We start from the raw sequence: 27,530 nt of genomic DNA, 5'->3' as shown, positions 1-27,530 counted from the left end.
AAACCTCAGGCTGATGGCAAGATTGCATGGTTACCGGATAGCGGAAGACGCACTCGGATTTGGGACCTGCAGGAGAAGCCGGAATCTGCCTTGGGCTTGGATGGGGATTACTGCACATACCGCTATCAGAAGACGCTGAAGTATCTGGAGGCTGTTGGTACTGACTGATGTGGCGGTCAACGAGCCCGCGGCACAAGGGCCCTGAAATACTATTTCAATGTACTTTACTTGCATATTGAGCAATCATCTGGATTAGATTTCCATTTCTCTCTTCTTGTCTTATCATCTCTGGTCAGATTGATAATCCTTCAAAACGGGCTACCAGGTGAATAAAGTGAGTGCGCGTTGAGCCCAGGGAAGATCCTACAGGTCCAGCCAGCATGAAAATGATACTCAGCTGTCATTTTCATTATTAATCTAAGCAATCTGGCGAGACAATTTGTGCCCGCTTGGCGCCGACTCGCTCGTACACGTTATCAGTCTACATAGACTGTTTAGCATGAGAGCCCAAAGTCTCCATGGATTGGTTGGCTGCGGACCCAATTTTCACATCTTCGTCCTCGGAGAGCCAACGCGCAACGTTCATAATGACAGCCTGACAAGGGCCTTAAACCAATAATTGGGACCAACGAGGCTAAGAATGAAATACTGGCGCTGGTGACTGCTGTGTGACACACCGAATTGAATGATTAGTGTAAAACATGTCAGCCATCATTTCGACACCTACATGTACTATGGACTGGTCGCCGTGCATTGATAGTCTAGCTAAATAGGTTACAGCACTGGCTGCTAGTGCATGCATGTTCTGGTAGGGGGGTTGCTGAAGAACCAGGACTCGCTTGATACAAGTTGACGTACAGGGGGGTTACTGGTTTGACTCTGGTAGTGCGTTGTCTGTGCCCACCGACAGTATCATGCTCGGTAATCAGAAGTTTTGTTTAGGGATTACCGGTATGCGGCTCTGATTGCAATTTTACCTCTCTTCTTTCCTTCAAACGCAACCCCAGGGCTAAATTTTCCAAGCTTGCTATCAACCTTTCCCCATATACTCTTCAATAGGATAATGGCGGACATAGCTGAGACTGTTAGTCAACCCCAAGACAGCGACAAGCCATCAGAATCGAAGAGCTCCGAAAGTATAGCGCAAAATATCGCCTCTGCAGCATTACAAGGAGGAGAAATACTAGCTGCGCAGCAACAACTAGTATACATTCCTCAACAGCAGCAGCAGGTCCATGTCCTTTCAAGTACGCAGACAAATCCATCAATTGATGGAAATGCATCGCCACACATTATCCAGGTACAGCAGCAGTCCACGCAGGCAACACAGACAATGACAATCATGAACAACCAATTCGTTCCAGTCTCCACCAGCCCTGTTCAGGTTCCTACTTCGGCGGCATCTCCAGTCCCCGTCGTACTTCCGCAAGTTCAAATATCCGTACATAGTCAACCAACAGCTGTTAGTGCACCAGGGAGTATCGTTCAGAAGCAAGCGTCAGTTCTTAAGGAAGAGAAGAAAAACGATGCAGTGAACAAGCTCGAAAAACCTGAATTATCATCCGCACAGATCGCTGCCGTAAAACCCCACGACCCGAAGAAGCCCCTGACTACATCTACGCAATTACAAACTAACGCGAACACGAACCCAAATACGGCTACAATGCAGAGCAGAGATCGAGGGTGCGGACTCTGCACTGCAATCAAGAAATTATTTCAGGGAATGACAGAGGCCGAAAACAACGACAACAAGAAGGATGACAACCAGACCAATACGGCGAACAATGGTACTCAAGACAACAACACGGGCGGTCAGTCACTGGGGAATAATACAATGAAAATGGTCATGCAAGCCGTGATGCCGGCCCCAGGTCCCGCTGCTCAGAATACGACTTCCTACTCAAGTCCTCTTACGGCAAACGATAATAATACAACAACCAATGCTTCGAATGACCAAGGAGTCAACGCTATCGCCACAAACATGACGATACCGAATACGGTACAGGTGTCTTCCGGAGACACTTCAGCGTCTCCTAACTTGTTTTACATGATCCCCAGCTCAGGACAGCCGCAAACAGAATATCTGATGACGGTACAGCAACCGCTGACGGTTGTGGGCTCTCCTCAGGTGGCGGTGGTTCCTGCGGTTGATTCGGAGGTCACAACTAATCAAGCTATTATGGATGGAACTAATATGGATAGTGGTGGGTTTAATGAGGAAGAAGAAGGATATCTAGTTGACGATGAGGATGACGATGGCACGAACGATTATGTGGATTAGATCTGCGCAGTATTTAGTTATTTGAAGCTTCATATAGTAATTTTTAGTCCATCTCCATGTCATATGTCCAAATCGCAAAAATTCTGTACAATTGCTCGCTTAACCAGTCCACCAGTCCGAGCTTTGGTATTCAACCGATACCCAAGATTCTAGAAATCTAGTCTCTTTGGAAATTAAGTCTCTGAGTATTAACCATCTTCGAAAACGCCTTCTTTCCTTTTCCTTCCCCGTTCTTCCGACTTCCCGTCCGCGACATGCAGTCGAACGCATCTGTCATATCACCGATGATACGAAATCCATCCAGTGGAGGCTCCAGAATCCGTAGGTTTGCCCTAAAGTCCGAACCAGCCTGGCCCATCTTCATCAGGGTTCAAAGGGCGCCTCAGCGGGCGCGGGCCCAATGTCTCGCTTTTACTTCAACGGAACGTTGGGAAAATCGAAAGCTAAAGTTAACATACTCATACCATCAGTATTGAATGAAATCTATTAAGAGGGGGCGAAAACTCGACTCTGATCCCAGCATGTGTGCACACTAACACCCAGTCCAATTCAATAATCCTCCTGCGAGGTTTCAACTGGTGGAGAAATCGCTACTAGACACAAGCTCATGCTAAACCTGGAAATCATCTCCATATCACTTACAACGTTTTCTCACCACTCGTACTTTTGCAACTAATCGGCGATCATCCAGTTTATTTTGTCGTTATGTATAATTTGTATGCTATTCCGAGAGGTGGCAAGTGGCAAGAGGCTGCTGGTTAGGAAGCTTTCGGGTAGATGAGGCTGAATATGTGACTGACAACTAAGGGTCTATTTCAGATTGATTCATAATACATTAAGGAACTTCTCTAACTTAATTGGGTTTATGCAAGTACTCAGATAATCGGCGATCGATGGTTTCCGTGGTTGTTGCGGAGGTATAATATGTGATGTTAATACCGGACGTGCATGAAACTTTGGTAAGCAATTCGGCTTGACTTCTCGAGCTGAATAGGTCTGAATATTTACTAACTTAAGATTTTTATCTTAAGTAACTGATTGAGAGTATGACAGGGATCGTACTCGCATCTGTCATGAGTTGTTATGTGTTTTTGCTTCTCTTCTCGGTTGTTGTACTATTATTTCTTAGATAAGTAATTCTTACCAAAAAAGGAAATTAGGGCATACGAACTCACGCATGGCTGCACCCAATGTCGGAGTCGGTTTTCAGATGTTAGTCACTATTTTCAATTTTTGTTCTTTTCATCCAAAGCAGCATTAATAGAGGTTAATTCAGACGTTTCATTTCATAAGTCTTGAATCATTGGCATATGGCCAGGCAGAAATCAGACCTCTCGGGGATCTCGATTAACTCGCGAACGGGAAAAAACGCCCCTTTTGGATAGTTATACAAGGTCTAGAGAAGTAAAAGGCTCTGCTGACCTTTCACACTATAGAGAACAGATTTATCCTAAGACCCCCTTGATATTATTCATGGCCACGTAATACGTAAAATCTTTCAGCCTCCCAGGGATTGTCGTGATTGGGAATCTTTTACCGAGTAATAAGACTCCGCATATACTTAGATGTACCCGTAGACACATTTAGCCCTGTCACTTTTCTAAACTAGTCTAGCTGCATGCTATCAAATGCTTATTTTGAGTGGCTAGCCTGGTGTCGAGTTCATTTCTAGACATTCATTATAAGCGAACGTTTTCATGCATCAATCCCTGCACTGCTCTATTAGTTGGGCATGATGGTTTGTGCTTGCTTCAATATAATACGTGTTTTATTGAAATGTGTGGTACCTTTGTAGTTTAGCCATCTCCGCAACCAGTTTGTAATTTAAGCGTATGGTTCTATGCTGTATTATGATTCGTCAACTTCTAGTTCACTTCGTCTCGAATGGAATTCGTAATCGCGTTACCGGATTGTACAAGTACAGGTCCTGTACAACTACGATGCAGTATGTGATGCATTGAGAATGCATTGGGTAGTTTTGAACTTCTTCATTGAGCTAGCTACCTAAATAAAATGTGTATTTCGTAAGTAAATTGTATGATTTATTAGACATTAGGCTGCAAAACTTGTCGGATTCATAATACGTATAGGTATCAGTAAGGATACCTACAATATAATATAACATCTATCTTGCATCACAACGATTCTTGTCCTCTCATCCTAGGTTGAAGAAGAATGTACCATTTTACAAGAGCCATGCTAGAAATGCATACGCTATCGAAGCAATAACGCCTGCTTTTTCGACCTTTTTGTGAGTTGCGGCCATACCAGTGTATGCAGGCACACTCGGACTTGTAGAGGTTTCAATTATCTAGATAGAATAATCATGATTAGTGAATGCACATGGAGAAGACAAGTGAGCAAAGTACTTACGCTGTCGACAATATGAGCCACTCCATATGAACAAATTTGGTCTGACCCGATGATCTTTGCGTTGTTGATGAACCACTCCCCGTCGATGATTTTCACAGTGAGGTTATTTCCACTCTGTGTAGTAAGAATCGTACCGTTGGCAAGATTCGGGGTGTAACCTAGGAAATTGGGTATAACGTGGTTGGACAGAGTACTTGTCAACGATGCTGTTGTAATGTTCTGCTGTATGCTGCGATCATAAACCTCGTTTGGCGTCGAGAATATGGTTGCTCCTTTTGGATTACTGATGATTGACGCAAGACCAGTTCTGTTGAGCCCAGAGGAGAATGAAGTTGTGTTGGTGTATGCAAAAGTATCGTCCCATGATTGAGGGAGAGTGAAAAAACTATTCTAGCAGTTAGTGTTATGAGTAAGGTCCAAGGCAGAAGAAAAAGACAAACCCGTCAAGAGTATGTATCAAACCTCCGTCGTACGGTATATTGGCATGAATGACAGACACACTATTTCCTAGACCAGAGTAAAATCGCAGAGTCTGGGTCGTTGAGTTATTGCTTTGGCGCTTTTGTCTGCTAGATACCCCGCTGGCCCCGTTTGACGATGATGGTAGTCCGACTACTGGCTGTGTCCTGTTTGACTGAGGAGCATGTAAAAGAGTTTGATATGTATCACCCCTACTACTTACATCGGGTGATTGCTCATTTAGATGATTCAAGTTACCACTGACATGTTGCAGACCCGCCTCTGATGGGAGTCCGGCTTGACGAACGAGTACGCGACGTAGTTGAGAAAGATGACCGGTTTGGTTATAAGCTCGGAAGGCGTCGTCGACGGGCGCAAAAACCGTCTTGACTTTCGAGGAACTGTAGAGTGATGCAAGTCCTTGGTCCTGCTCAACCCATTGTGCAAAAAGACCGGCATTGGATGACTGTAAAGCCTCAAAGACAGCCACAGCAAGAACGCGTTGCCATAGTATTGCCAGTGTGCAGAGGATGAATGCAAAGGAAGCCATAGCTTTGGGGACAATCAGATATGTTGCTTTTTTTTTCTTTCAAATGCTGAGAGTAATCACTGAGGTGGGCAACGAATGACTCAATAAACTTTCAACAATTGAGTTAGTTCTGCAGAAGATGATTCAACAAGTTGGCTTTCCTGTAGCTGAAGACTTCTGCGGAAGTATTTATACACCAGAATCATGAACTATCAGAGAACCATACGGTAAATAATAGTATATTACAAAACGACAACACATAGGTGTATTATCGAGGTGAATATGGCTGGCAAGGGTCGATACACCCAATCGACGGTGTATAGAGGAGGAAGCGAACTCAGACCCGTAAGTTTTCAAGGGCTGATTAGAAACTACGTCCCTCCTATGCATCATTACTGGTATCTATGAGCCGCCAGCAAGAGGGTTTACGCACATCCCTGTAAACAGTGTGCAGAAAGCACATCCAGTAGCATCCATGAACACCTAAAATTCAAAGCATAACCAGCTAGTATTGCGGCTCGGAGCATAACTTCACTTAGTCGATGCTGCTGCTGAAACCCAACTCACAGCACAGACCAGTCGGACTTTGAAGCGCCATTCAAAATTCAGTTTTCGTTGCTTCACGGAAATCACTTGGACACTCAGGCTATAGCAATCCCCTGCTACCAATGCAAGCTTTGCTTGGACTTAAGCTTTATCTCCAGTTTCATAGTTTGTTAAATGAGGCTGAAATTCCAAAGTTGCTGGAGTATTGAGGTCCTCTATAACACCTCCGGATCAAGAGTTCCGGATCGAAACCTACTACTACCTTCTACGACAACCTCGATCAAACTCCCAGAAACATCAAAGTAGCTGGTTTCTAATTTTCCAGACGAAGGAACCTCACACTGTCATTGTTGTCAATATGTCTTCTTTGATTGCTGCTCGGGACACCTACGTGCTGCGGAGGCGATTCGACATGCCGCACGGCAATGGTACAATTGATGCCTGGGCAGTATCGAGCTCGCAAGGCATTATAATAATCTCATTTTACACCATAATGATGAAGGCCATTGTCACATATTTCTGGATGGCCGTCGTTCTCTTCGGCGTTGGCCTCTTCTTGCAACGGCACTCCCCTCATGATTCGGATTCGTCAGCCACGACAACAACTATCGGCCTTTGGAATTTCAGGCACTCACCGCAACAAGTAATCTATTTTATGATCCGACGCGCATTTGCGGTTAGAACATCTCGAGATCTCTGGTATCCGTTAATTTGGTTTGCGGTGGCTGCTGTCGCTCTCGCAGCCTCACTTGTAGTGCCCATTTTGAAAACGCAAAGCTTGAAGATTGGAAATGTTGCCCCGGTAAATCCAAAATCCGTGTTTGTCCCATACTACTTTGACCCGAATTCGGACATGCTCGAAACTGCTCAGCAAATGGTTCTCGCTGTGCCGGCAGCGATGCGTGCTGTTGGTGCCGCTGGGACGATTCCAGCGAATACAGTCTTTATATCCAATGCCACATCATCGTCGGAAAACGGAACTGTCTTCCAGTTAGATTATCGATATGGTATATCAGGGAGCGACTTCGGCTTGCAGAAAACTCCAGATTTGTGGCTGAACGTCTCCGGATCCTGCATCACAGACTATACTTGGTACCAATATGAGGATGAAAGCGGTGGTGATGTATATCACATGTTCAACGATCCAAGCAATGTCCAAGTTGTATACCCAAGTCTAGATCATGGGCCAGCTTTTGCCACTGCTTATGTCGACGCCAGGGACGGGTACATCTCCATTTCCAATATTAGTTACGCCCTTCTGGTATCTTCTGTCGGACGCCAATCACTTTCTAATTCCACCGACCCTTGGTATGCAACTGAAAATATTGTTAATAACAACCCCCCGTGGTTATATCAAGTCAAGAATGAGAGGCCGCCGTTGTCTTGCAGGGAGGAAACCGTCTGGTCCTACCGAGGACACACAAATGATACGCTTCATTTGAGAGAGCTCACCGACAATCGCCTGTCGAAACCTGTCTATATAGCACTCAGTCAGAACCTTTACAATCCCATGGTTACCTTAATGACAGATCGCATAGGCCGGTCCAGCCTCGCGTCGTCGACGACTTATGTTCAGTCCGGTTTCGATGCAAAGCAATGCAGCGTTATCGCGGACATGACTCGCCTCATCAACACCAGCTATATCGCAACCCGCAACATTCTATCTGACTCAACCACTATGAGTGTACAGGGACGAGGAGATTTATTAAATGTATTTTCTGCATTTTCTGCCAATAATAGTGGCTCCGATGAGTTTGTCATATCGAGCCCCGACATTATCACACTCTCTGTGAAGGCGCTCATCATTGTTCCTACTGTCTTCGTCGGGGTCATAGTTCTGCTGGTAGTTCTGGCATTCCTTCCCGATCCATGGCGCTCGAGTAAGGAGCTCAATGCTACCAGGCTTCACGCATTGAAGAGGCAGAATGCCAAGACTAAGACAAGAGACCTGAGAGAATCTAAGTAAGCCACTTCTGAACAATACTACTGATAAAGTACTAGATAAGTTAACTGCTACAGGGGAAATGAAAATGGCAGGCAAGATGATCGTCGTGACGCCAATGAAAATGACGGCGGGAATGTGGGCAAAGAGGTACACAATATTGTAACCTCAATTAATGCCTAAGTCACCTTATTATCTTTGTTATTTCATGTATTTCCTGTGCTGTTATCAGCAACATTGATGGTTTCTAAATTACATGTAGTTCTGGGCTCGACGAGGCTTACGTGCTGAAGATCACTCTCATGTCAAGTTGTGGACAAGTCTTCGTGTTGGAATCAAATACTATAAAATCTATAAAATCTGAATAAAACACACACAATAGCCGGGAACTCATCAAACACAATCCGTACAGCGCCTGTTGCCCACGACGGAAAACTTGTAGAAAGAAATAAGACAATTGACTCAAAGGACTATCAATCATTCAATCATCCCCATCCCGGGCCATCGAGTATTCGAGCCTAACCTGAAAAATATCAGTGTCAAATCTGCGTACCCTTGGCCCGGCGATATGCTATCGTATGAAAATGATTAGCGGCATCAGCTCGCCCATCAAGTTGGAAAGCCATTCCGAGCCTCTCATGCCAGGTCTTTTGCTGCACAGCAAGCTTTGTAATTCTCCGGTTCTCATCTATGCCGAACGAGCATGCCCGACGCCACACATAAGTCCAAGTGGAGACGACTTCTTCGACATATAGTATCCCCTCAGCCTCTTTGAGGTTTACCAGCAAGAGATCGTAAATTAGTCTAGCGCTGAGGGGGAAATCGAAGTTGTCGGCAGCTTTGCGCATGAGGGGATCGCATATGACAGGTGTCAAGGGCGTCTCGTACTCGCTAATATCATCTATGCCGTCCAAGAGATAGATCAATCCTCTGATCAGCCTTCGCCGCATATCGCTGACCAGTCTAACATTTTGTCCTTTAGTGCTCGGTCACAAACATTGCAACGACATTCGAATTCAAGCAATCGATGACGTTCATCCATAGTGCGGCTGTCAAACCCGTTTTTGTAGCCGATTGTAATTTTTTCTCCGGCAGTGATATCTCCCATTGCAAAGCTGGACATAGAATCTCTCCCAACCTCCTGCGCCTGAGACTCTGGAACACAAGCGTTCATTTGAAATGAATGATTCAAACGTGAATGACAAGGAAAAAGAGCCCATCTTTTTTACTGAACGAATCTTCCAAACAGTCGTTCCTTTACACCATGACTAAGGGAGAAACAATTCCCTTCCCAAATTCTTGTATGACTTATCCATCCAGCAACAAATTGGCCATTAGGAGATGTGCGTATCTCATTCCCAGACAAGCAACAAAATGTATATAACTTTGATAGGCTCAATTTCTCGACTGCCCTGTCGATGTCTCGCTCTGTCAATTCTCCCATTGGTTTCTCGATGACGAACAAAGCTTTCTCTTTCATGATTAGTGATCCTCGTTCTATATATCTAGTTGCAAAAGCACCCAATCCTTTGCCAGGAGTTGGACGTAACTCGATAGGTGCATCTTTGGGAAAGGGAAGCTCGAGGTATGCTAATATAACCATTGTCAGCGAAGCCAGATGCATCACCCAGACAATAAGTCAACTTACGATGGGACTCAGCCATGTTTGCTTGATGTAGCTTGGACACGTATGAGACACAGATAGTGGTGATAAAAGAGCTGAAATATTTCAGTATCAAGACCGAGGTAGAGATATGTAGTTGTTGCCCTGACGCGTGACTAGGCAACTTCAACAGTCATATCCGTTTGAAACATCTATATGTTCAGGGGCAACATGACCTGATAATAACTTAATTTAATTTCTTCGACGCTTTTGGTTCTGTCATATATTTTTATCTTTGTTGTTAACTGTATCTTCCTTAGAAGGGTTTCCATATCACAACCAAGGTATCACAAAGACTGATATAAACCATTGAAATGAAGCATCACACAGTTTTTAATTAAATAAAAACAAACAATGCAGCTTTAAAGTGATGATCGAGCAAATCTCAGCCATCTACGCTTCCTTGAGTATGTATCAACAAATTCTGTGGACTTTGCAGAAGTTGCTAACGAATGAGCAACGCCAAATTCTGATGCAACTGCACACATGTCCGAAGAACTCAAAGACGCAGGTAGAAGTGTCATGTCCTTACATTTGATATGTCAAATCACAAGTATTACATACATATAAGACAGAAAAAGGCTCAATCAAACTCCAAAACCTCCTAAGAGGAGACAGCCAAGAAATTTCCAATAGGTATAGCTGTACGCTCCATTACTATACTAGCAAGCAAATTTAAAGTAATATCGTGTAGACAATACCTATCGCACTTTACCATGACCTGAGACAGCCAAAATGCGAACAGAAAAAAGAGATACTGGAAGAAGAAACAACTTCCTAATTCGGCAATTCAATTGAACGCGAACGCGTGGTCATGTGACCCGCGTCCATCCGCCGCCGCGCGTCACCCTGAGAAAGTAGAGATCCTTCGTCATCCTTCTTCCATCTACGGGTTTGATATGATCATAACGTAGCAAATATTACAGCAAACATGTCTTCACGACCGGAGCTCAAGGTAAGTTGTTGTGTTACGATGGGTATACAAAAGTGTTGCTCTTCAATACTTGACACTACAGAACTTTGGATGGACGCAAGCTAATCCATAGCATTACAGGTCGACGATGAAGTCGGTTTCATTCGCTTTTTCCGATCGCTTCCTTCTAAAGACGCTATCAACGAGAGCAACCCGACGACCATCCGCTTGTTTGATCGTGGTGACTGGTATACAGCACACGGGACTGATGCCGAGTTTATTGCCCGTACTGTTTACAAAACCACTTCGGTTTTACGAACGTTAGGCCGAAGTGACTCCGGCGGGCTACCGTCAGTCACTCTGAGTGTGACAGTGTTTCGAAATTTTTTGCGAGAAGCTCTTTTCCGTCTGAACAAGCGTATCGAGATATGGGTGTCTGCGGAAAGTGGAAGAGGTCAATGGAAACTAGGCAAGCAGGCCAGCCCAGGAAACTTGCAAGATGTTGAAGAGGAACTCGGCGGTGCAGGGGGATCTGCCATGGATTCGGCGCCCATTATACTTGCCGTCAAAGTCTCTGCTCGTTCGTCAGAGGCTAAGAATATTGGTGTTTGCTTCGCGGATGCTAGCGTTCGAGAACTCGGTGTGAGCGAATTCCTCGATAACGATGTCTACTCTAATTTCGAGTCGCTTGTTATACAACTTGGCGTAAAAGAATGTGTCATTCAGCTCGACAGCTCTAAGAAGGATGCCGAGCTGGCCAAACTCAGGGCCATTGCAGATACTTGTGGCATTGCTATAACTGAGCGGCCAGCGGCAGACTTTGGTACGAGAGACATCGAACAGGATCTGACACGACTCTTGCGCGATGAACGATCAGCTGCTACATTACCACAAACAGAACTGAAGTTGGCTATGGGCGCCGCTGCTTCTTTAATTAAATATTTGGGAGTCATGTCAGATTCGACTAACTTCGGTCAATACCAACTCTACCAACACGATCTATCGCAATATATGAAGTTGGACGCTTCTGCTTTACGTGCACTGAATCTCATGCCGGGTCCCAGAGACGGTGCAAAGAACATGAGCTTGTATGGACTCTTGAATCATTGCAAGACACCGGTCGGGAGTCGTTTGCTCGCTCAGTGGCTCAAGCAACCTCTGATGGATCAGGTGGAAATAGAAAAGCGACATCAATTAGTTGAAGCATTTGTCGTCGACACGGAACTACGGCAGACGATGCAGGAGGAACATTTACGAGCAATTCCCGATTTATACAGACTGGCCAAGCGCTTTCAGCGCAGCCAGGCCAATCTCGAGGATGTGGTACGAGTTTATCAAGTTGCTATCCGTTTACCGGGCTTCATTCGGAGCTTCGAGAACATCATGGACGAGCAATATCAAACCCCTTTGGACGATCAATACACGACAAAGTTGCGTAATATGTCCAACAGCCTTGCAAACCTCGAGGAGATGGTCGAAACTACAGTTGACCTTGATGCGCTTGATAACCATGAATTTATCATAAAACCCGAGTTTGACGACAGTCTTCGAGTCATTCGGAAAAAGCTGGACAAGCTCAGATACGATATGGACGTGGAACACCGACGGGTTGCCAAGGACCTGAATCAAGACATGGAGAAGAAGCTATTTATGGAGAACCATCGCGTTCATGGTTGGTGCTTTAGGCTGACTCGAAATGAAGCGGGCTGTATTCGCAACAAACGGGAGTACCAAGAGTGCTCAACACAGAAGAATGGCGTCTATTTCACCACGAGAACGATGCAAGAACTTCGCAGAGAACATGACCAACTATCATCAAATTACAACCGCACTCAATCAGGTCTTGTCCAAGAAGTAGTCAATGTTGCTGCTTCTTACTGCCCTGTGCTGGAACAGCTAGCTGGCACCCTAGCCCATCTAGATGTCATCGTGAGTTTCGCACATGTATCAGTTCATGCTCCAACAGCATATACCCGCCCTAAGATGCACCCACGAGGTACCGGAAACACCATCCTCAAAGAAGCTCGTCATCCATGTATGGAAATGCAAGATGACATCTCATTTATAACAAACGACGTGTCACTTCTACGAGATGTGTCCTCGTTCCTCATTATCACGGGACCCAATATGGGTGGCAAATCCACTTATATTCGACAGATCGGTGTTATTGCGCTAATGGCTCAAATTGGTTGCTTCGTACCTTGTACTGAGGCAGAGCTGACCATATTTGACTGTATTCTCGCTCGAGTAGGAGCAAGTGATTCTCAACTAAAGGGTGTGTCAACCTTCATGGCTGAAATGCTCGAGACCTCAAACATATTGAAGTCTGCCACGTCCGAATCCCTGATCATTATAGATGAGCTCGGTAGAGGAACCAGCACATACGATGGTTTTGGTCTTGCATGGGCGATTTCTGAACACATCGTCAGGGAGATAGGCTGTTTCGGCTTATTTGCAACCCATTTCCATGAGCTGACAGCGTTAGCTGATCGCTATCCAAAAGCTGTGAAGAATCTGCATGTGGTCGCTTTCATCGGTGATGCCAAGGAAGGAGAAAGCAGTAAAAAAAGGGAGGTCACACTTCTTTATCGCGTTGAGCCTGGTGTTTGTGATCAATCCTTTGGTATACACGTTGCCGAACTTGTTCGATTCCCAGAGAAGGTTGTCAATATGGCTCGACAAAAAGCGGAAGAACTAGAGGATTTCACCACAGCAACCTCCGATAACACCGAGAAGAAAGAAGCTTCGGCGCTTGATGGCTATTCTCAAGAGGAAGTAGAAGAAGGTAGTGCCCTCTTGAAGTCAATGTTACTCAAGTGGAAGGCGGAAATTGAAGCTCCAGGAAAGGAAAACCTGACTGCAGGAGAGAAACGTCAGATCATGCGTGACTTGGTCGCAGCAGATAATAATTTGCAGTCAAACAAAGTCTTTCAGGGTATCAAAAATCTATAGACGCTCGTCGTTTCTAACAGATACCATTTGCAAGCTCAATTCATCATTTCGGTTACTGGGTTTTAAGTATTTCATGGGATGTTGATCGGAAAGGCTAGGGATTCAGAATATTGATATCATGTATACTACTTCGTAATGAGAGATTCTAGTTGACAGCTCGTCTGCGATTGTAGCTAAAAATGTAGTCGTAGTGAATCGGATGAAGTCCAGCTTGAATCAAGCTGGATGTTCACTAGGTGACATAACGTTACTGGCAATTATTCAAGAATTCCAGCACACATGTCAATTCTTACAACATTTGACCTAGTTCACGACTCAAATGATTCATAAGCAAAATATCAGGAACCCAATTGTATTGAATATGAGATTAACAAATTGCACATGTCGAGCGCGGAGACGAAAGCATAAAAACACGTGACGCAACCGTCTGTTGAAACTGGCAAGACCATCTCTACTTGGACACAACAAACTTCTCATTGCTCTACATCCAATATCAGATTGGATCTATTACGCTTCACTCTTTGCGACGCGACTATGCAAGCATTAGGAAATAGTGCTACTAATTGAATAAGCAGATTTTCTCAATTGCCGAACTACATCAATCCTCAACTCCACGCCGTTATGCCGTTACCCTGAAATTTACTTCACTTTAATACCGACCATCAGACAGGTCCCCCAATCACACCAGATTCATGCATCCATTTTCTGTACTGACACTCGGAATCTTTGTAGCTGGCTACATCACTGCGAGGTGGGACTTGGTTACTCGCCTATACGAATTAGCGATCTTTGCGTGGGATCACGGTGTCGTTACTCGAACCGCCAAGGGATTCGTACTGCTCTCGGCTATACTCTTCATTATCATCATACCACTCAATTGTCTTGCATCTAAAGAAATCGATCTACATCCCCGTGTTGTTCAGCAAGGTATATCTGCGCGGGAGGAATTGCGCCGGAGGGGCTCTTTCTAAGAAGCGAGTTTGAGCTGGTTTATTTGGAAGGATGACAATATGATAATTGGCGATGGCTTGCTGCGTGTCTTTTGGCCGAATGATATACCGCGCTCATCATCCCCCGGTGTTATTATCGGCTGGCGTAATTCGGAATTGGATCTCTTCGTCATAACTGTTTTGGAAGATGTGGAGGTATGTCAAGTACAAAAGGGGCTGGCTCACGATGCTAATGTGTTGAATTACATAGCCTAAAAGTGTTGATAATGCGCTGCGAACGGGCATCTTGTATCGCAATTGCCCTCATCCGATCGCCCAACTATTCGTTCTCTGCGGAAAATCGGCGATGCATGTTTTAGGCTCAACCAATCCAACTGAGCCACCAACAACTTTCGATGCCAGCCATCTTTCAGTAACTACCAAACCCTCGCATAAGGTACCCCGAGTGTTCTGTCCGCCGGAAACAAATATCTCGGTTCAAGTGATCCTGTTCAACCGACCTCACCCGACCCGCATGCAGTATATGTCATTGGAGCCAATATCTTTGGCTTTAGCAGATAAACAAATGAATGATGGAAAGGGTGTTTCTTTTACTCCGATAGATGCGGACGAAGAGCAGGAGAAAGCTCGATCAAGGAAATTGATCGAGAAATTGAAGTGGCATACGGTCGTCCGCCATGTCCCATCCCAGAAGGAAGTCGCGCTGCCTATTATTTTGAATCAAGTGAACTGCGCATTTGAGGTTGGACAGCTCATCGGGAAGAATAGCCGACTGATTGGAACACGCGGAAAGAGAAGTATGAGTGTCAGCGAACGTGTCGTGGAATCTGCTACAACAATTTGGGACTTTTTCGTTGATATGTTCTGGCAATGGCTCTGGCCGGTTCTTACACGATGTTTTGTTTTTGGTTTAGTCTGTCATCGGGCAGTTGCTGAATTGGTGCTGCGTCTACTTGAATGGCGAGCCCGTCCCGATGCTGCAGCTCTCAAGGATATATCCGCTACAGCGCAGCAGGTCGATATTCGGTTACAGCAATTTTGCTACTGGCCCATTCAGTACGTCAAACTTCGGCAAAGAAAAGACAATTGGGAGAGTGTTACAACCAGTCACCCAGATTACATTCGCTTTTACAACTCACTCTGGCTTGTAGCCAACGACGTTATTATCGGCATTGCTCTGGGCTCTTATATCATCGACAACGCGCAATGGGTGGCCAGTCAAATAGACTATTTAATCACAGACTGGACAGTCGAAGGTTTACAACGCACCATATCCTGGCTAATGGGATGGCCAGCCGGCTTGAAGCTGAATAATGAATTAGCTGCATTCCTGGGTGACCTCTTCCTCTGGGTCATTGAACATTGGGCCGGTATGTGGTCCCTCAAATCTGCAGTAGTATGAGCGCTAATCTTGGTGTATAGCCTGTATTGCTAACCTACAACCATACTTACCACACTTAATATACATTATTGGATGCTCGAGTTTTGCCGGTGCCAGCATGCCAATTGCTCTATTCTCCGATTTACTGTCAATAATCACCATCCACATCTATTCGTTCTACATAGCATCGGCTCGAATATTTAATTGGCAACTTAGCATTATAATATCTCTTTTTCACCTCTTCCGGGGGAAGAAGCGGAACGTTCTTCGCAATCGAATCGATTCCTGCGATTACGATCTCGATCAGCTTCTGCTAGGGACTATTTTGTTCACTGTGCTATTCTTCCTTCTTCCGACCGTCATTGTCTTTTATATCGCATTTGCATCGGCGCGGATGCTGATTATTTCACTGAAAGCAGCGCTGGATACGTGGTTAGCATTTTTGAATCACTTTCCTCTGTTCGCACTAATGCTGCGCGCTAAGGATCCAGGGCGTTTGCCTGGTATGACTCTCGAGAAAATAATATTGTTCAAGTACTGATGAATCTGTAGGGGGCATTTACTTCTCACTGCGGGAAGAAGTTATCAAGCCGTCATCCAAAGAGAAAGGTGCAGAAGCCATCAGAATATCCTACATCCATCTTGAGGTATGTCGTCACGACAGTATCAGAACCATCTACACCCGAGACGAAAACTACTCACAATCAAACAGTCGACCCCCCTCTCTCTCCGCGCCATGTTCGACCAATACTTTCAACTCGGCCATCGCCTCCGCAAACACTACCTCTCACCCAGTGTCATTCTATGCCTCGTCACTGGCCGTTTCGTACCTCCAATCCATCGCCGTAACCTCTACAGTATGCAATACAGCATGCTTCCTGCCCACCGTGCGGGCATGTTTGAAGTCTGGAAACGACTGACGGAGAAGAAGAGTGTGTCAACTAGCTCTAGTGGTAGCCGAGGTATGAATGGCGGTATCGGGAATGGGCTTGTTAAAGTCCCGTCTAATTATATGTCTAATGGCGGTGGTCGCCGGAGCCATCGGTGACAACTGTAATGTATTAATTATGGGACATACGGTATACGTTATAGATATCCTTTATCCTCTTCTGCATGGTCTAAGGTCACTCTGAGTCTGAATTGGTGTATTAGATTGTACGGTAGCACACGGCTTCCATATTTGGTCAGTTCGATATTTTATCTTTCTCATCACCTAAGGGACTGGCTGATCATTCCATCTCGCACTGATTCAGACCCTAGCCTCTGATACCTAGTTTTCATATTAGGATACATCCCAGGAAGCCTATTTGATGGAGTGGAAAGTATCATCAGGAGGCAACCGGTTATTTGAATCCCTGGTGCTCCTCTGTATATGATTTGCCGAGTTTCTGACTTCAAAAACATGACATGGGAACATTGAAGCACTACCATTATGGATATATAGAAGGATTGTGTCCCCGGAAATATATGGGGGGGCTCCATATCCCATCCATGGATTCTCCAGCCGACGATCTGATTGTACAATCATATGGCTGTGGCACGACGCAACTGATAACAGCTTACCTAGGTACTATAATAGAAATGCTAAAACTGATGCGGCACAACCTACTACATAGGTAGATACCAACAAAGAAACCATCAATTCTTAATGATCATTGGACTCCGTATCCTTGACTGTAATCTAGGCATCAGTTTTCCAAAGGGAAGCTTTCAAAGAGTTATTGGCCTTGCCCAAGAGAAGAATTGGGACGAACTTGCCAATTCCCTAGGTATCTTCTGGGTCAAAATATTCCACTGCGTTCTTCTTTAATGAAGAGGGTCGAGGATATAATTTTGAAGAGTGGGATTGACGGTAGGATTCGTGACAGATATCGTCAATAATCAGGAGCAGAGACACTTCTCCGTCTTTGTTTTGAGCTTATGAGTTCTCATATCCTTACATATGCGAGATTTTTTACTTGATATATAAGAAGGGTATATTGGTGATCAAGGCCACAGAAAATGTGTATAAACGCTGCAACGGTGAGAGTTTACCTGTGACTGTTCCGACTACCTGGGTAGTTATAAAGTCAGTTGGATCGGGGTATGTCAGAGGTCTTAACAGATCGGAACTCTAATCTGAAGTATTGTTCTGCATCATAACTGTGTAGCTGTCAATCACGGGCCCAATCAGTAAAGAAGCTTGCTTCGAGTGACGGTTATGGAGTAGCCTCACGTCCAAATTTCGGTCCATTCGTAATAGTATTCTATCAGAAACTGTCCTAACGCCATGCCAACCAACGCCATACATTACATATCCATAACACCATTGAAATCATAGCTTTTCAAACATTCAGTCATGGCCTATCGCGCCAAAACTTGAAATAACTTAACCAACCCCATAGCCGCCCCAGCAGCCACACCACCCACAATCACCATCTGCACACCCCCATAAACACCCGCCTTGACATTATCTCTCCCCTTCCAACCAGCCACAAAACACGTCTTTCCATACCCAAACACAAACAATGCAACAGCCATGACGGCAATAGACCACTTCAACGCACTAAAAGCATCCTCGGGACCAACGAAGAAATAAGGCACGAGCGGCACAAAGCCGCCGACAAAATAACCCAAGGCAATTGTGAGGGCGCATGTCACGGCCCGGGAACCGGAAGGTTCGGGGAGAGTATGATGAAAATTCATGAGGAAGTTGGGTAAGTGCGGTGAATCGACGAGATGTTTTGTGAGATCCGAGACTGTTTGGGCGGGGAGGTCGTAAGGGGCGAAGATGTCTGAGATGATGGTTGTGGTGACATCAAAGTCGGAGAGGGTTTGTTCACGGGTTTGTTTGAGGGTTGCTCGATATGATTCTCTACTTTTCATTAGTTACCTCCCCTCTGGGCCAAAAATGGTAAGAGGACGCACTCTTCACTCTTTGCTCCGAGATATCCTCCCAATCCCATGGAAATAGCACCGGCAATGAGTTCTGCCAATCCTCCGAATACGACGACTTTGGTATCTTCGAGTGTCGATAAACCGGCCGTCAAGGCAAACGGAACCGTCATCCCATCGGATAATCCGATAATGGCGTCTGATATAACTCGTGCATCTACCCAGCTCTTCTTCTCGGGGCGACTAGACGGCGCAGGAGTGTCGCCATTGCTGGAGAGTTCAAGATCCTTGTCTTGTCCCAATGGGATCTGGGCTTCTTTCTCTGCGTCGGAGAAGGAGCTCTCGGAGACGGGAGAGTATTGGGCGAGGAGTGCTTTGATTGATGAGAACGACATGTTGTCTTCAACCTTAATGGAGTGTTGTGTTGTGTCGTGTCGTGTCGTGTCTTCTGTGTTGTGTTTTCACAACAGTCTCAGTCAATGTCTAGCAATCTCGACAATGCAAGGGATGGGGAGTATAAGAAACAAAACAAAAGAGGAGAACATTGCAATCGAGACAACCGCCACGAGGCAAAGAAACATCCGCCGTTCTCCATTTGGCCTGTTAGTATCTGCTAGTTGTTGTAGCGTCGTACTGGAGTTGCACAAAGAATGCACGTTGCCATGGACAATGCGTCTGATTGGTGCTAGTCTGATAGATTAACTTAATTAAGCATTATTAGAGCGGGGAGATACGCTATCAGCCAATCGGACTGCTTCAATTTCTCAGCCGGGCCCTGTCACTGGCTGGGCCAATCAGCGTGTCGATCGATCCGCACGTGCAGTCCGTAATCAGAGAAATCCTATTGGTCCTACCATCTATATCCCGATTAGGAAGGTAAGTAACATTATCGTCATGTGATCCAGATATCTTTTTCTTTTTCTTTTCTAGAAGCTTGAAAGAAGAGTCAAGCTCCAGAAAGACACCGATCAAAAGAGCGGCGAATTTAAACGCGTTGCGCTCTCTATATCGAAATCTTCCTGCCACAGGTCAGCTTGCACGTATTTGGTACATATCTCGCGCGAGGGATTAATACGCCGCATCGCCAAAGCTGCGAGTAAAGTATGGAAATAGAGTTGTAAATAGGTTAGTTTCCCTTTGAAAATGATGCCTCGCGAGATACAATTGGAACAAGGCGCTGCTCGGCTGCAGCGTAACGTTCAGAAACGGCAGGATCCCGGTCTCTGATGAGATGCGGTTTGTTTCTGTTCGTTTGGCATTGCATTAGAAGTGGTGGAATATCCATGGGTATTTGATGGAAATATTGTCTTTAGTGAAGGCTGTGAGAGGCAGTAGAAGAGCGGCGGAGTTTCCGTCAAAGTTCGCGGAAAGGGATCCGATGGACTACTAGTAGACTTAGCCCTAAGATACGACGATATGCCTAGGCACGGCTAGCTACATCATCAAATTGATAGTTGACCTCTTGATTACCGGACGCATTGATTATAGTCAGACTAGAGAATTTGAAAATTTTTGACCTAATTATCATAAATCGTCAAACCCAACTAAGGGTGCAGACTCATAATCCACAAAACATCAATTTGAACACCTCATGTAGTAGACAAGTGTCTCTCCTTCACAGTCCGATGTAGCCATATTCGTAGATCAGATAGCTTCTGTCAGGCATGTAGAATCTCTAGTTTTCGAAACAAAGCACGATCACTCATCACGGCAGTGACGAAATGGAGGTACGATTAACCATTTTCTCGGGTAGGTTGGCATTGTGCCTGTTCCGCTGGTATTTTGGAAATATGGGGAGAGGATACGGAATAGTAAGGTCTCTCAGGTCATATTTTTGACCATTGTTGGCAATATGCAGGATTGGTCTGGTTGAGCTTTGCAATAGGGTCTGTATTTAGTTTATCTGCGAACGCGACTGGATAGGGCCCTCAACGAACTTCTTAGCAATTGATTGTATGTCTATTCTAGTGCCCCCGCAGTATCAAGGCATGAGCCAGAGACTACACAACCCATCGCAACTTCACCTCCTGACCATTCCTAACCTGCAATGTCAACTTACTAATCGAATCGTCCATCATATCCATCAACCTTTTCCGTCCCTCCTCTTCCTTGCCAGTCAGCGTCAACACCTCACACCTCGACTGCCGAAACAGCGTCGCTATAGTCGCCACAAACTCTACCTGCGACATCTTCATTCCGGGACACACTCTTGGCCCGCCAGACCACGGCAGGAATGTATCTTTGGGAGGTTTGATGAGTAGATTTGTCTGCTTATCGAACCATCGCTTTGGATTGAATTCAGCTGCGTCCGGACCCCAGAGAGTAGTATCGCAGTGCATGATTTGAGCGCAGACAAAGACATCCATGGGCGAGGAGAGGATGTGCGTTCCCTTCCGGCCTGCGAGTTGTTGTATCCCATTAACTGTTCGTGTCGAATGGAGTACTGGCGTGAAGAGACGTAATGTCTCGAACTGTTTCCGTCAGCCCTATCCAACGAACAAAGCTGAAGGGAACATACCATAACAGCCAAAACCCTTGGACACAAAGCAAAACACTTCTCATACTCCTCCGGTGAAATATCCGCATCAAGTCCACAAAGCTCCTCCCTCATCCACTCCTGATATTCCGGATATGCCGCGAGTAGTATCACCGCGTACCCCATGGTATTTGCTGTAGTATCGAACCCAGCTGCTGTAAAGACCCATAGATTACCACTCATTTCATCTTCGGTAAGATATAACCCATTGGTGGTCTTCTTTTGCGAGTATTGCAACAACATGTCCAGAACATTATTGTTGTGTTTATCCTTCCCCTCTGGAATTTCTGTAGTTTTCTTCTGCAATTCCGCGTCAAAAATCTCCTTGACGTACCGCGGCACATTCGCCATCTGTCGATCTATAACCCGCAACCACTTTGGCATAAACGGCAGCTTCTTAATCCATGAGGGTATCAGGACAGCCGCAATGAACTGATCAGCCACTAAAGCGATAGTCTTGAAATAAGCGATTCGTCCACTGCCCCAGTTACCTTCTTCGGTCATTCCGTATGCAATCCCCGGAGACCAGGATTGACTATACCCATAGGCCGCTGAGCCGAGGACGTTGATTGCCACACTTCGAAGGCCACCTAGCGTCTCGCCGCCGGGGTGCTCGACCAGATAGGCGATCATATCTCGGGCTTGGAGACAGCTCTCTTTCCATACTGTGGCCATGATACCTTCGCTGAGATGGGGGGCGATGATTCTACGTTGTCGTTGCCTTTGATTCTTAGCTTTTTCATCCATATGATCTGAAGATATCGTACCAATCTTCTCCATTGGACTAGACACGTTAGTTATGCACTTTCACGTAAAGATGGGGGGAAGACCAAACCTGAAGCACATTCGACCCAAATATACCAATAAACTGCTTCACCACATCACCCTGGATAAAATCCTTTCTGCGCTGTAATATCACACTTCCAAGGACTGGATCAGAGCACCTACTTCAATCAGCCCTCCTTTCTACCAAAGAACACTTCCAAGGTTGGATATGGAAGGAGACATACCACATATACAACCCATCCGGACAAACAACCACAAACGTATCCCCACCAACAAACCTCTGCGCTTCTCCATGCCTCCATCTAAACTCCCATCCATTCACAACCAGCTCAAGACGAATGACAATCCATAAGGGTAATTTTCCTCTGATTGAAGGTAATACGGCTGGGGCGAGGATTTGCCATAATATCGATTTTGCGAATATGGGGCTAAGTAAGAGTGGGAAGCCTGTGCGGAGGGCGAGGACGTAGTAGTAGATAAAGGAGAGGAGTTTGTAGAGGAGGTAGATTGTTGTTGTTCCTGAAATGATGGTGAGGATCATTTTTCCTCTTCTTTTGTTTTTACTATTTTTGTTGTTTTTTTTTCCTATCTTGATACACCTGGGCAGGTAGGCGAGGGAATAGTTATACTTGCAGACAACTCTTGTGATTCATCTAATGGTTCCGTGTAGAGTTTCAGGTTTCAGCTGTCAGCCACATCTCGCATGTGTACGTACGTATATTTAAATAGCCGACGGTGCATGATTTTAGTCTCGTCACTTGTTAGTTTTATGAGTGATACTTCATCCGGATAGCGCGCGCTCTAGGGCTGAACCTTGTTAAAATTTGGATAATAGACAAGTTAGAAAGGTCCATGCAATGGACAAATTTCAGAAAGTAACTGAGATATCTTTCCTAGAAAGATACCCTTTTAATATGAAAATGTACAAGAGAAGTCTTCAAGATTGGTCCAAATGAAGAAAGACCACCTGATCGTGATGGTGGTATAAGTAGTCGGAAATAGTGAGCATCGATCATTCATATCGAGTCATACATATAGGTGCATGTAAACAAATACCGGATCCTCATATCGACACCGTGAAGAAAAAAGAGTTATCGCCTATGAACAATCAGCATACTTACTTCCTCCTGTTCGAGTTAGAAAGAGCATACCGCTTCACATCATCCTCTTTCCCCGAGGCCCCATTATCCCATAACCGCGACTTATACGCCGGAAACGAAGTATTATTCCACACTTTGACCAGTACACTACCCAAGTCAGCCCTTCCCCCTTCATATATAAAGGAACGAAAACAAACCTCTGCGTCTGATCCTTATACTCCTCATCCCTCTTCTCCTTCACCGAAACCTTCATCCCCTCCTTCGAAAAACTGATATTCCGTTTCTCCATTTTCGCGCGCGTATTGCTGCTGACGTCCTGCGCGATGGTGTAGACTGCGAAGCCGATTGCGCTGAAGAGGGCGACGACGAGGAGGAGGATTATGAGGGGGATGATGCTGTTTGCCATTTCGTTTAGTATGCCTGTCGATGAGAGTTGGAAGGATAGACGACGATCTCGATCAAAAGAGATTGAAATAGTGATCGGAATATCAAATAAAGGAATGGTGATAAAAAAAAGAGAGGTGTGAAACGAGAGTGTCTCTCCTTTTGAAGATCAGCTGAGATCGATCTTGGCTGTCCCATCCAACCCTCTGATTGGCTCTACCCCGATAACTCCCGCCTGGTGTGTGCCTTGTGAGATTAATTTTTTAATATTTACTATTTTATTATTCTACTTTGAATTATACGTAGTATGGCAGATACATGCTTGCCATTATCAGAAACACTGAACGAAGTAAAACATTCCAAACATACCAGGACCTACAGTCTAAAAATAGACTTACCCTAACCCTGTTGAACACATACTCGATACCTGAATCGTCAGGCCACAATATCAACAGACATAGTTACAGATCATATCGTCATGATGACTAACATTCAAACATGCAATCCTAACAATCTTTCCTTATATCAACTACATGCCTCACTCCGTCAATCATCCAATTCAATCCATACAAAGACGCATTAAAAAAAAGAAAAACGAAATGGTCGGCCTCCCGTTCTTCCCAATCTGCTTCCAATGCGGCACCGACCAGAACCCTTGTCACTGTAAAGTCGTTGGTCCGACATTAGGTACCTTCCTACCCCTACAAAACTACGTATCCATGGATGTGCTAATCGTGTGATAGGATTCTTCTCCTGTGTTGTTGCTGGTGTATGTCTCTAATCACTCTCTGCAAAGCGTTCGGAAGGGCTAACAGATGTAGGTAATATGTTGGCCAGCATCGATATTCTGTGGATGTAATGCTACCAAGACGGGGAAAGAGTATGTTTCTATCAATCTACTTACACTTCAGGGGTTGTGGCTGATGAGTGCAGTTTACTTGCGTTTCCGGTGAAGTTGAATGGGGAAATAAGTAATACTATACCCATTTAACCATTTGAGGTAACTTAGAAGGATGTTTGTGTACCTAATCTATGCAATTACGCTACTCGATCATTGTACAGTGATTGACCACATGCATTCCTAAATGACAAAGTAACAAGTCAAGCTACTTACAAAACCGTACAGCGAACGTATAAACTCTGTGCAATAGCAAATAAAACACAACAAACCAAATAAACAGAGCAAGCAACAGACAAGGTATCCTATGAGTAGACACGAAGCAAACGCAAAACATCAAACAAGTCCAGTCATTCGTCGCATCGTTCGCGGATTATATAACGTCTTTTTGAGACAATAAGAGACAAATTGCTTCGCAGCTCCGGTATAACGAAAGAAGAAAAAAAGTTCGAAAGTTCCAAGGCAAAATGGTCTATTTCAACTTTTCTTTCAGTTTCTGGAAAAATCCACTGGCGCGATGTTTCTTCTTCTTCTCCTTGGAGTTATCCTGGGGCGCGCCTGCGACAGGCTTGGATTCGGCGGTTGTGGTGCCAGACGCGACGCCAGTGGTTACTGTAGGTTGGGTTTGAGTGGTCGTCGATGGTGCGCTGGTAGCAGCAGCGGTAGCAGGAGGAGAGGTTTGAGGTGAAACATCAGTCGACTCGACGGTGGGAGCCGTGGCAGTGGTGGCAGCGCTGGTTATCGGTGCTGGTTCACCGGCCTGTTCAGTCGGGTGAACCTTTTGTTGCAATTCTTGCTCAACTTCTTTCTTCTCTTCAACAGCGGCTTCACTGGCAGCCGCTTCGGGGTCTTGATGCGCCTTTTCAAGAGACTCCTTTACGACTTCCGGAACATCAGAAGCTGGGACAGCAGGCGCATCGGCAAGACCGACCTTGTTCTGTAGCTCCTTTTCTACTTCTGCCTTCTCTTCGACTGCTTCCGCATTTGCGGCGGCTTCTGGCGCCTCATGGGCCTTGGTGAGAGACTCCTTGACAACCTTGGGTACATCGCTGGCGACTTCAGCGTTCTTTTGCGATTCAAGTGGTACTTCTGCCGCGAGAGCAGCTGTCGTTGAGGTAGGATGTACAGATTGAATAGTCACACCAGGGGTTTCAGCCGTCTCAGGAGGGTTCATAGGAAGACTGGACTCGGGGATGAGACCACCTGTTGACACAGGAGGGACTGAAAGCGGATCAGCTTTGGCTTGTTCTTCCTTATTGAGAAAAACTGGATTGCTGGCATCGGCTTCATAGCCTTCCTTGTCGGTCCTGACGGTCGATTCGACAGTATTGCCGGATAGAGTGCTGGGATCAGGGACAGGTTCGCCGGGAGTAAGCTTTACTGGATTTCCGATTCCGTTGGTAGCAGGGATGGGATTGACTGATAACTCATTGGCGGCTTCGGTCGCGGGTGTCTCAGGGAATCCACCAGGAACGGATGAAGCATTATTTTCCTTGGGCACTTCACCTGCCAATTGGGCAGTAGTAGCTTCGGGGACGACACCAGCCATGACAGCAGCAGCAGTGTTTCCTCCAGTCAATGAGTCAACCTCGGTATTTGGTTTGGCGGCTGATTTCAGGTCCTCGGGTAAGAGAACGTTGTTTATGTTATTATGGCCGTCGCTCTCTTGACGAGCGTCGCTATCAGTGACCCAAGATCCGTCGACAACGAACTGACAAGTCAGTAACTGAAAGGAAGTGAAAGATGAAAGGGTAAGAAGGAAACAAGCGGGGTACAGGCATTTTAAAAGTCAAAAAGAAAGAAAGCGCTAAACTAATGTGGTTGACTGGAGCGTGACATGACGTCACCGGCATGACGCCTCAGCGGCCGCAAGTCAGAGCTGAACTCGTCGTACGAGACTTTTCTCTTTAAAGAAAAGACAAAATTTCGACTGCACGATGTTTTATTCCCGACTGGCCGATTGAATATGTAGAAACGTTCAGATGTTCTTGCGGAGATGTATGCGCCACTGTTCCTCCCGCCAACGGACCAATATTGCATAGGAAAGGCCAATATAACATACATACCTTGTATTGAATTTTCCCATCTATCGTCGGAAGATGGACCTCCTTCTCAAAGACATCGCCGTTCTTTTCCAATCGCACCGTCTTGCCCCAGTCGTCGAAAGTACCGGTTACATAGACTTCGGTTGCCTCGCGCGGCCTGTAGAAGCTGATTAGCGACTGTTGATACGGCTAATTGGCATCGCATGACGAGACGAGATGGGACTGTCCTGTCCGCACGAGCGGCCCGGTAGGAATGCGCCGGGTAGAATCTAAAGTCAAGCAACGATTCATGGAGAAGATAGAGACGTACCATCGGAACACATAGCTGCCCATTTTATCGTCTGATAATTTGCGGTAGAATAATATAGAGTCAGGATACCGTCGCTCGCAGCCACCTCCCGAAAGGAATAAGCAAAGGACAGCGAGATGAGATGGGGAAAAAAAAGGCAGAGATTCTTGAAAGTTCTCTGAAAGTGCGACTAAGCTCTTCTCAGCGGTTGGTAACTTGGTAATGAGTTCAGTTCACCGCTCAGTGGGGTAAGAAAAAGCAACGATATAAAAAAAGCTGAGGCTGGGAGTCTAGGCTTGAGTGTTACAATTGGGATTATGGCAATCGGATGACGACGTGGACCAATCGTGGCAATTATTCGTCTTTGCCTGAGGAGATAACTAGTGGTTAACTAATTGAGGCCTGAGGATGACTCAGCTGTGGCCTCAGGCATCGACGAGCGGGAGCTTGGGCCTCTGACGTAGTCTATTATTATTGACCAAGACGACGAGAACAAGTAACGTGACCGCCGCAGCCCTGTAGAACTAGGGTATCATCGCCACCCCCAACGTAGGGAAGATCTCGTGATGTTCTAGAAGGATATGATAAGATCAATCTGTTTCGCCATGTATAACGAATCTAGTCCAGCG

General features: G+C 45.6%; 9 protein-coding genes across 9 annotated transcripts, besides 2 other annotated features; 4 read left to right on the top strand and 5 right to left on the bottom strand.

Moving 5' to 3' along the window:
* Nucleotides 1–1,063: 1,063 nt before the first annotated feature.
* TSTA_073120 (uncharacterized protein) lies at nucleotides 1,064–2,281 on the top strand (the record flags this gene model as incomplete). Its single annotated transcript, XM_002341268.1, has 2 exons — nucleotides 1,064–1,231; nucleotides 1,301–2,281. The coding sequence occupies 2 exons, from the start codon at nucleotides 1,064–1,066 to the stop codon at nucleotides 2,279–2,281; spliced, it is 1,149 nt and encodes a 382-aa protein (XP_002341309.1).
* Nucleotides 2,282–4,466: 2,185 nt separating this feature from the next.
* TSTA_073110 (uncharacterized protein) lies at nucleotides 4,467–5,663 on the bottom strand (the record flags this gene model as incomplete). The annotated part of the gene is made up of 4 exons (XM_002341267.1): nucleotides 4,467–4,592; nucleotides 4,655–5,039; nucleotides 5,095–5,288; nucleotides 5,337–5,663. 4 exons carry the CDS (start codon nucleotides 5,661–5,663, stop codon nucleotides 4,467–4,469), a joined length of 1,032 nt encoding a protein of 343 aa, XP_002341308.1.
* Nucleotides 5,664–6,546: 883 nt separating this feature from the next.
* Nucleotides 6,547–8,313, top strand: TSTA_073100 (uncharacterized protein; the record flags this gene model as incomplete). The annotated part of the gene is made up of 2 exons (XM_002341266.1): nucleotides 6,547–8,150; nucleotides 8,208–8,313. 2 exons carry the CDS (start codon nucleotides 6,547–6,549, stop codon nucleotides 8,311–8,313), a joined length of 1,710 nt encoding a protein of 569 aa, XP_002341307.1.
* A 2,411-nt stretch (nucleotides 8,314–10,724) lies between these two features.
* On the top strand, nucleotides 10,725–13,812 carry TSTA_073090 (DNA mismatch repair protein Msh2, putative; the record flags this gene model as incomplete). The annotated part of the gene is made up of 2 exons (XM_002341265.1): nucleotides 10,725–10,748; nucleotides 10,848–13,812. 2 exons carry the CDS (start codon nucleotides 10,725–10,727, stop codon nucleotides 13,656–13,658), a joined length of 2,835 nt encoding a protein of 944 aa, XP_002341306.1. The 3' UTR covers nucleotides 13,659–13,812.
* A 538-nt stretch (nucleotides 13,813–14,350) lies between these two features.
* On the top strand, nucleotides 14,351–17,150 carry TSTA_073080 (N-acetylglucosaminyl transferase component Gpi1; the record flags this gene model as incomplete). The annotated part of the gene is made up of 6 exons (XM_002341264.1): nucleotides 14,351–14,585; nucleotides 14,634–14,803; nucleotides 14,859–15,978; nucleotides 16,031–16,492; nucleotides 16,542–16,636; nucleotides 16,702–17,150. The coding sequence occupies 6 exons, from the start codon at nucleotides 14,351–14,353 to the stop codon at nucleotides 17,035–17,037; spliced, it is 2,418 nt and encodes an 805-aa protein (XP_002341305.1). The 3' UTR covers nucleotides 17,038–17,150.
* A 1,032-nt stretch (nucleotides 17,151–18,182) lies between these two features.
* On the bottom strand, nucleotides 18,183–19,294 carry TSTA_073070 (vacuolar iron transporter Ccc1, putative). The gene is made up of 2 exons (XM_002341263.1): nucleotides 18,897–19,294; nucleotides 18,183–18,843 (listed from the first exon to the last, which is right to left on the bottom strand). Exons 1-2 carry the CDS (start codon nucleotides 19,256–19,258, stop codon nucleotides 18,333–18,335), a joined length of 873 nt encoding a protein of 290 aa, XP_002341304.1. The 5' UTR covers nucleotides 19,259–19,294; the 3' UTR covers nucleotides 18,183–18,332.
* Nucleotides 19,280–19,309: a microsatellite.
* A 1,554-nt stretch (nucleotides 19,310–20,863) lies between these two features.
* TSTA_073060 (cytochrome P450, putative) lies at nucleotides 20,864–22,726 on the bottom strand (the record flags this gene model as incomplete). The annotated part of the gene is made up of 4 exons (XM_002341262.1): nucleotides 20,864–21,334; nucleotides 21,382–22,120; nucleotides 22,230–22,343; nucleotides 22,410–22,726. 4 exons carry the CDS (start codon nucleotides 22,724–22,726, stop codon nucleotides 20,864–20,866), a joined length of 1,641 nt encoding a protein of 546 aa, XP_002341303.1.
* Nucleotides 22,727–22,978: 252 nt separating this feature from the next.
* Nucleotides 22,979–23,829, bottom strand: TSTA_073050 (uncharacterized protein). Its single transcript, XM_002341261.1, has 3 exons — nucleotides 23,483–23,829; nucleotides 23,337–23,432; nucleotides 22,979–23,283 (listed from the first exon to the last, which is right to left on the bottom strand). Exons 1-3 carry the CDS (start codon nucleotides 23,689–23,691, stop codon nucleotides 23,277–23,279), a joined length of 312 nt encoding a protein of 103 aa, XP_002341302.1. The 5' UTR covers nucleotides 23,692–23,829; the 3' UTR covers nucleotides 22,979–23,276.
* A 94-nt stretch (nucleotides 23,830–23,923) lies between these two features.
* Nucleotides 23,924–23,955: a sequence feature (AT_rich).
* Nucleotides 23,956–25,039: 1,084 nt separating this feature from the next.
* On the bottom strand, nucleotides 25,040–26,945 carry TSTA_073040 (uncharacterized protein; the record flags this gene model as incomplete). The annotated part of the gene is made up of 3 exons (XM_002341260.1): nucleotides 25,040–26,278; nucleotides 26,634–26,769; nucleotides 26,923–26,945. 3 exons carry the CDS (start codon nucleotides 26,943–26,945, stop codon nucleotides 25,040–25,042), a joined length of 1,398 nt encoding a protein of 465 aa, XP_002341301.1.
* Between the last annotated feature and the right edge of the window lie 585 nt (nucleotides 26,946–27,530).

The sequence above is a fragment of the Talaromyces stipitatus genome, genomic scaffold (genome assembly GCF_000003125.1).
Source record: "Talaromyces stipitatus ATCC 10500 scf_1105507295523 genomic scaffold, whole genome shotgun sequence".
NCBI lineage: Eukaryota > Fungi > Ascomycota > Eurotiomycetes > Eurotiales > Trichocomaceae > Talaromyces > Talaromyces stipitatus.
This window is presented reverse-complemented; position numbering and strand designations above follow the sequence as displayed.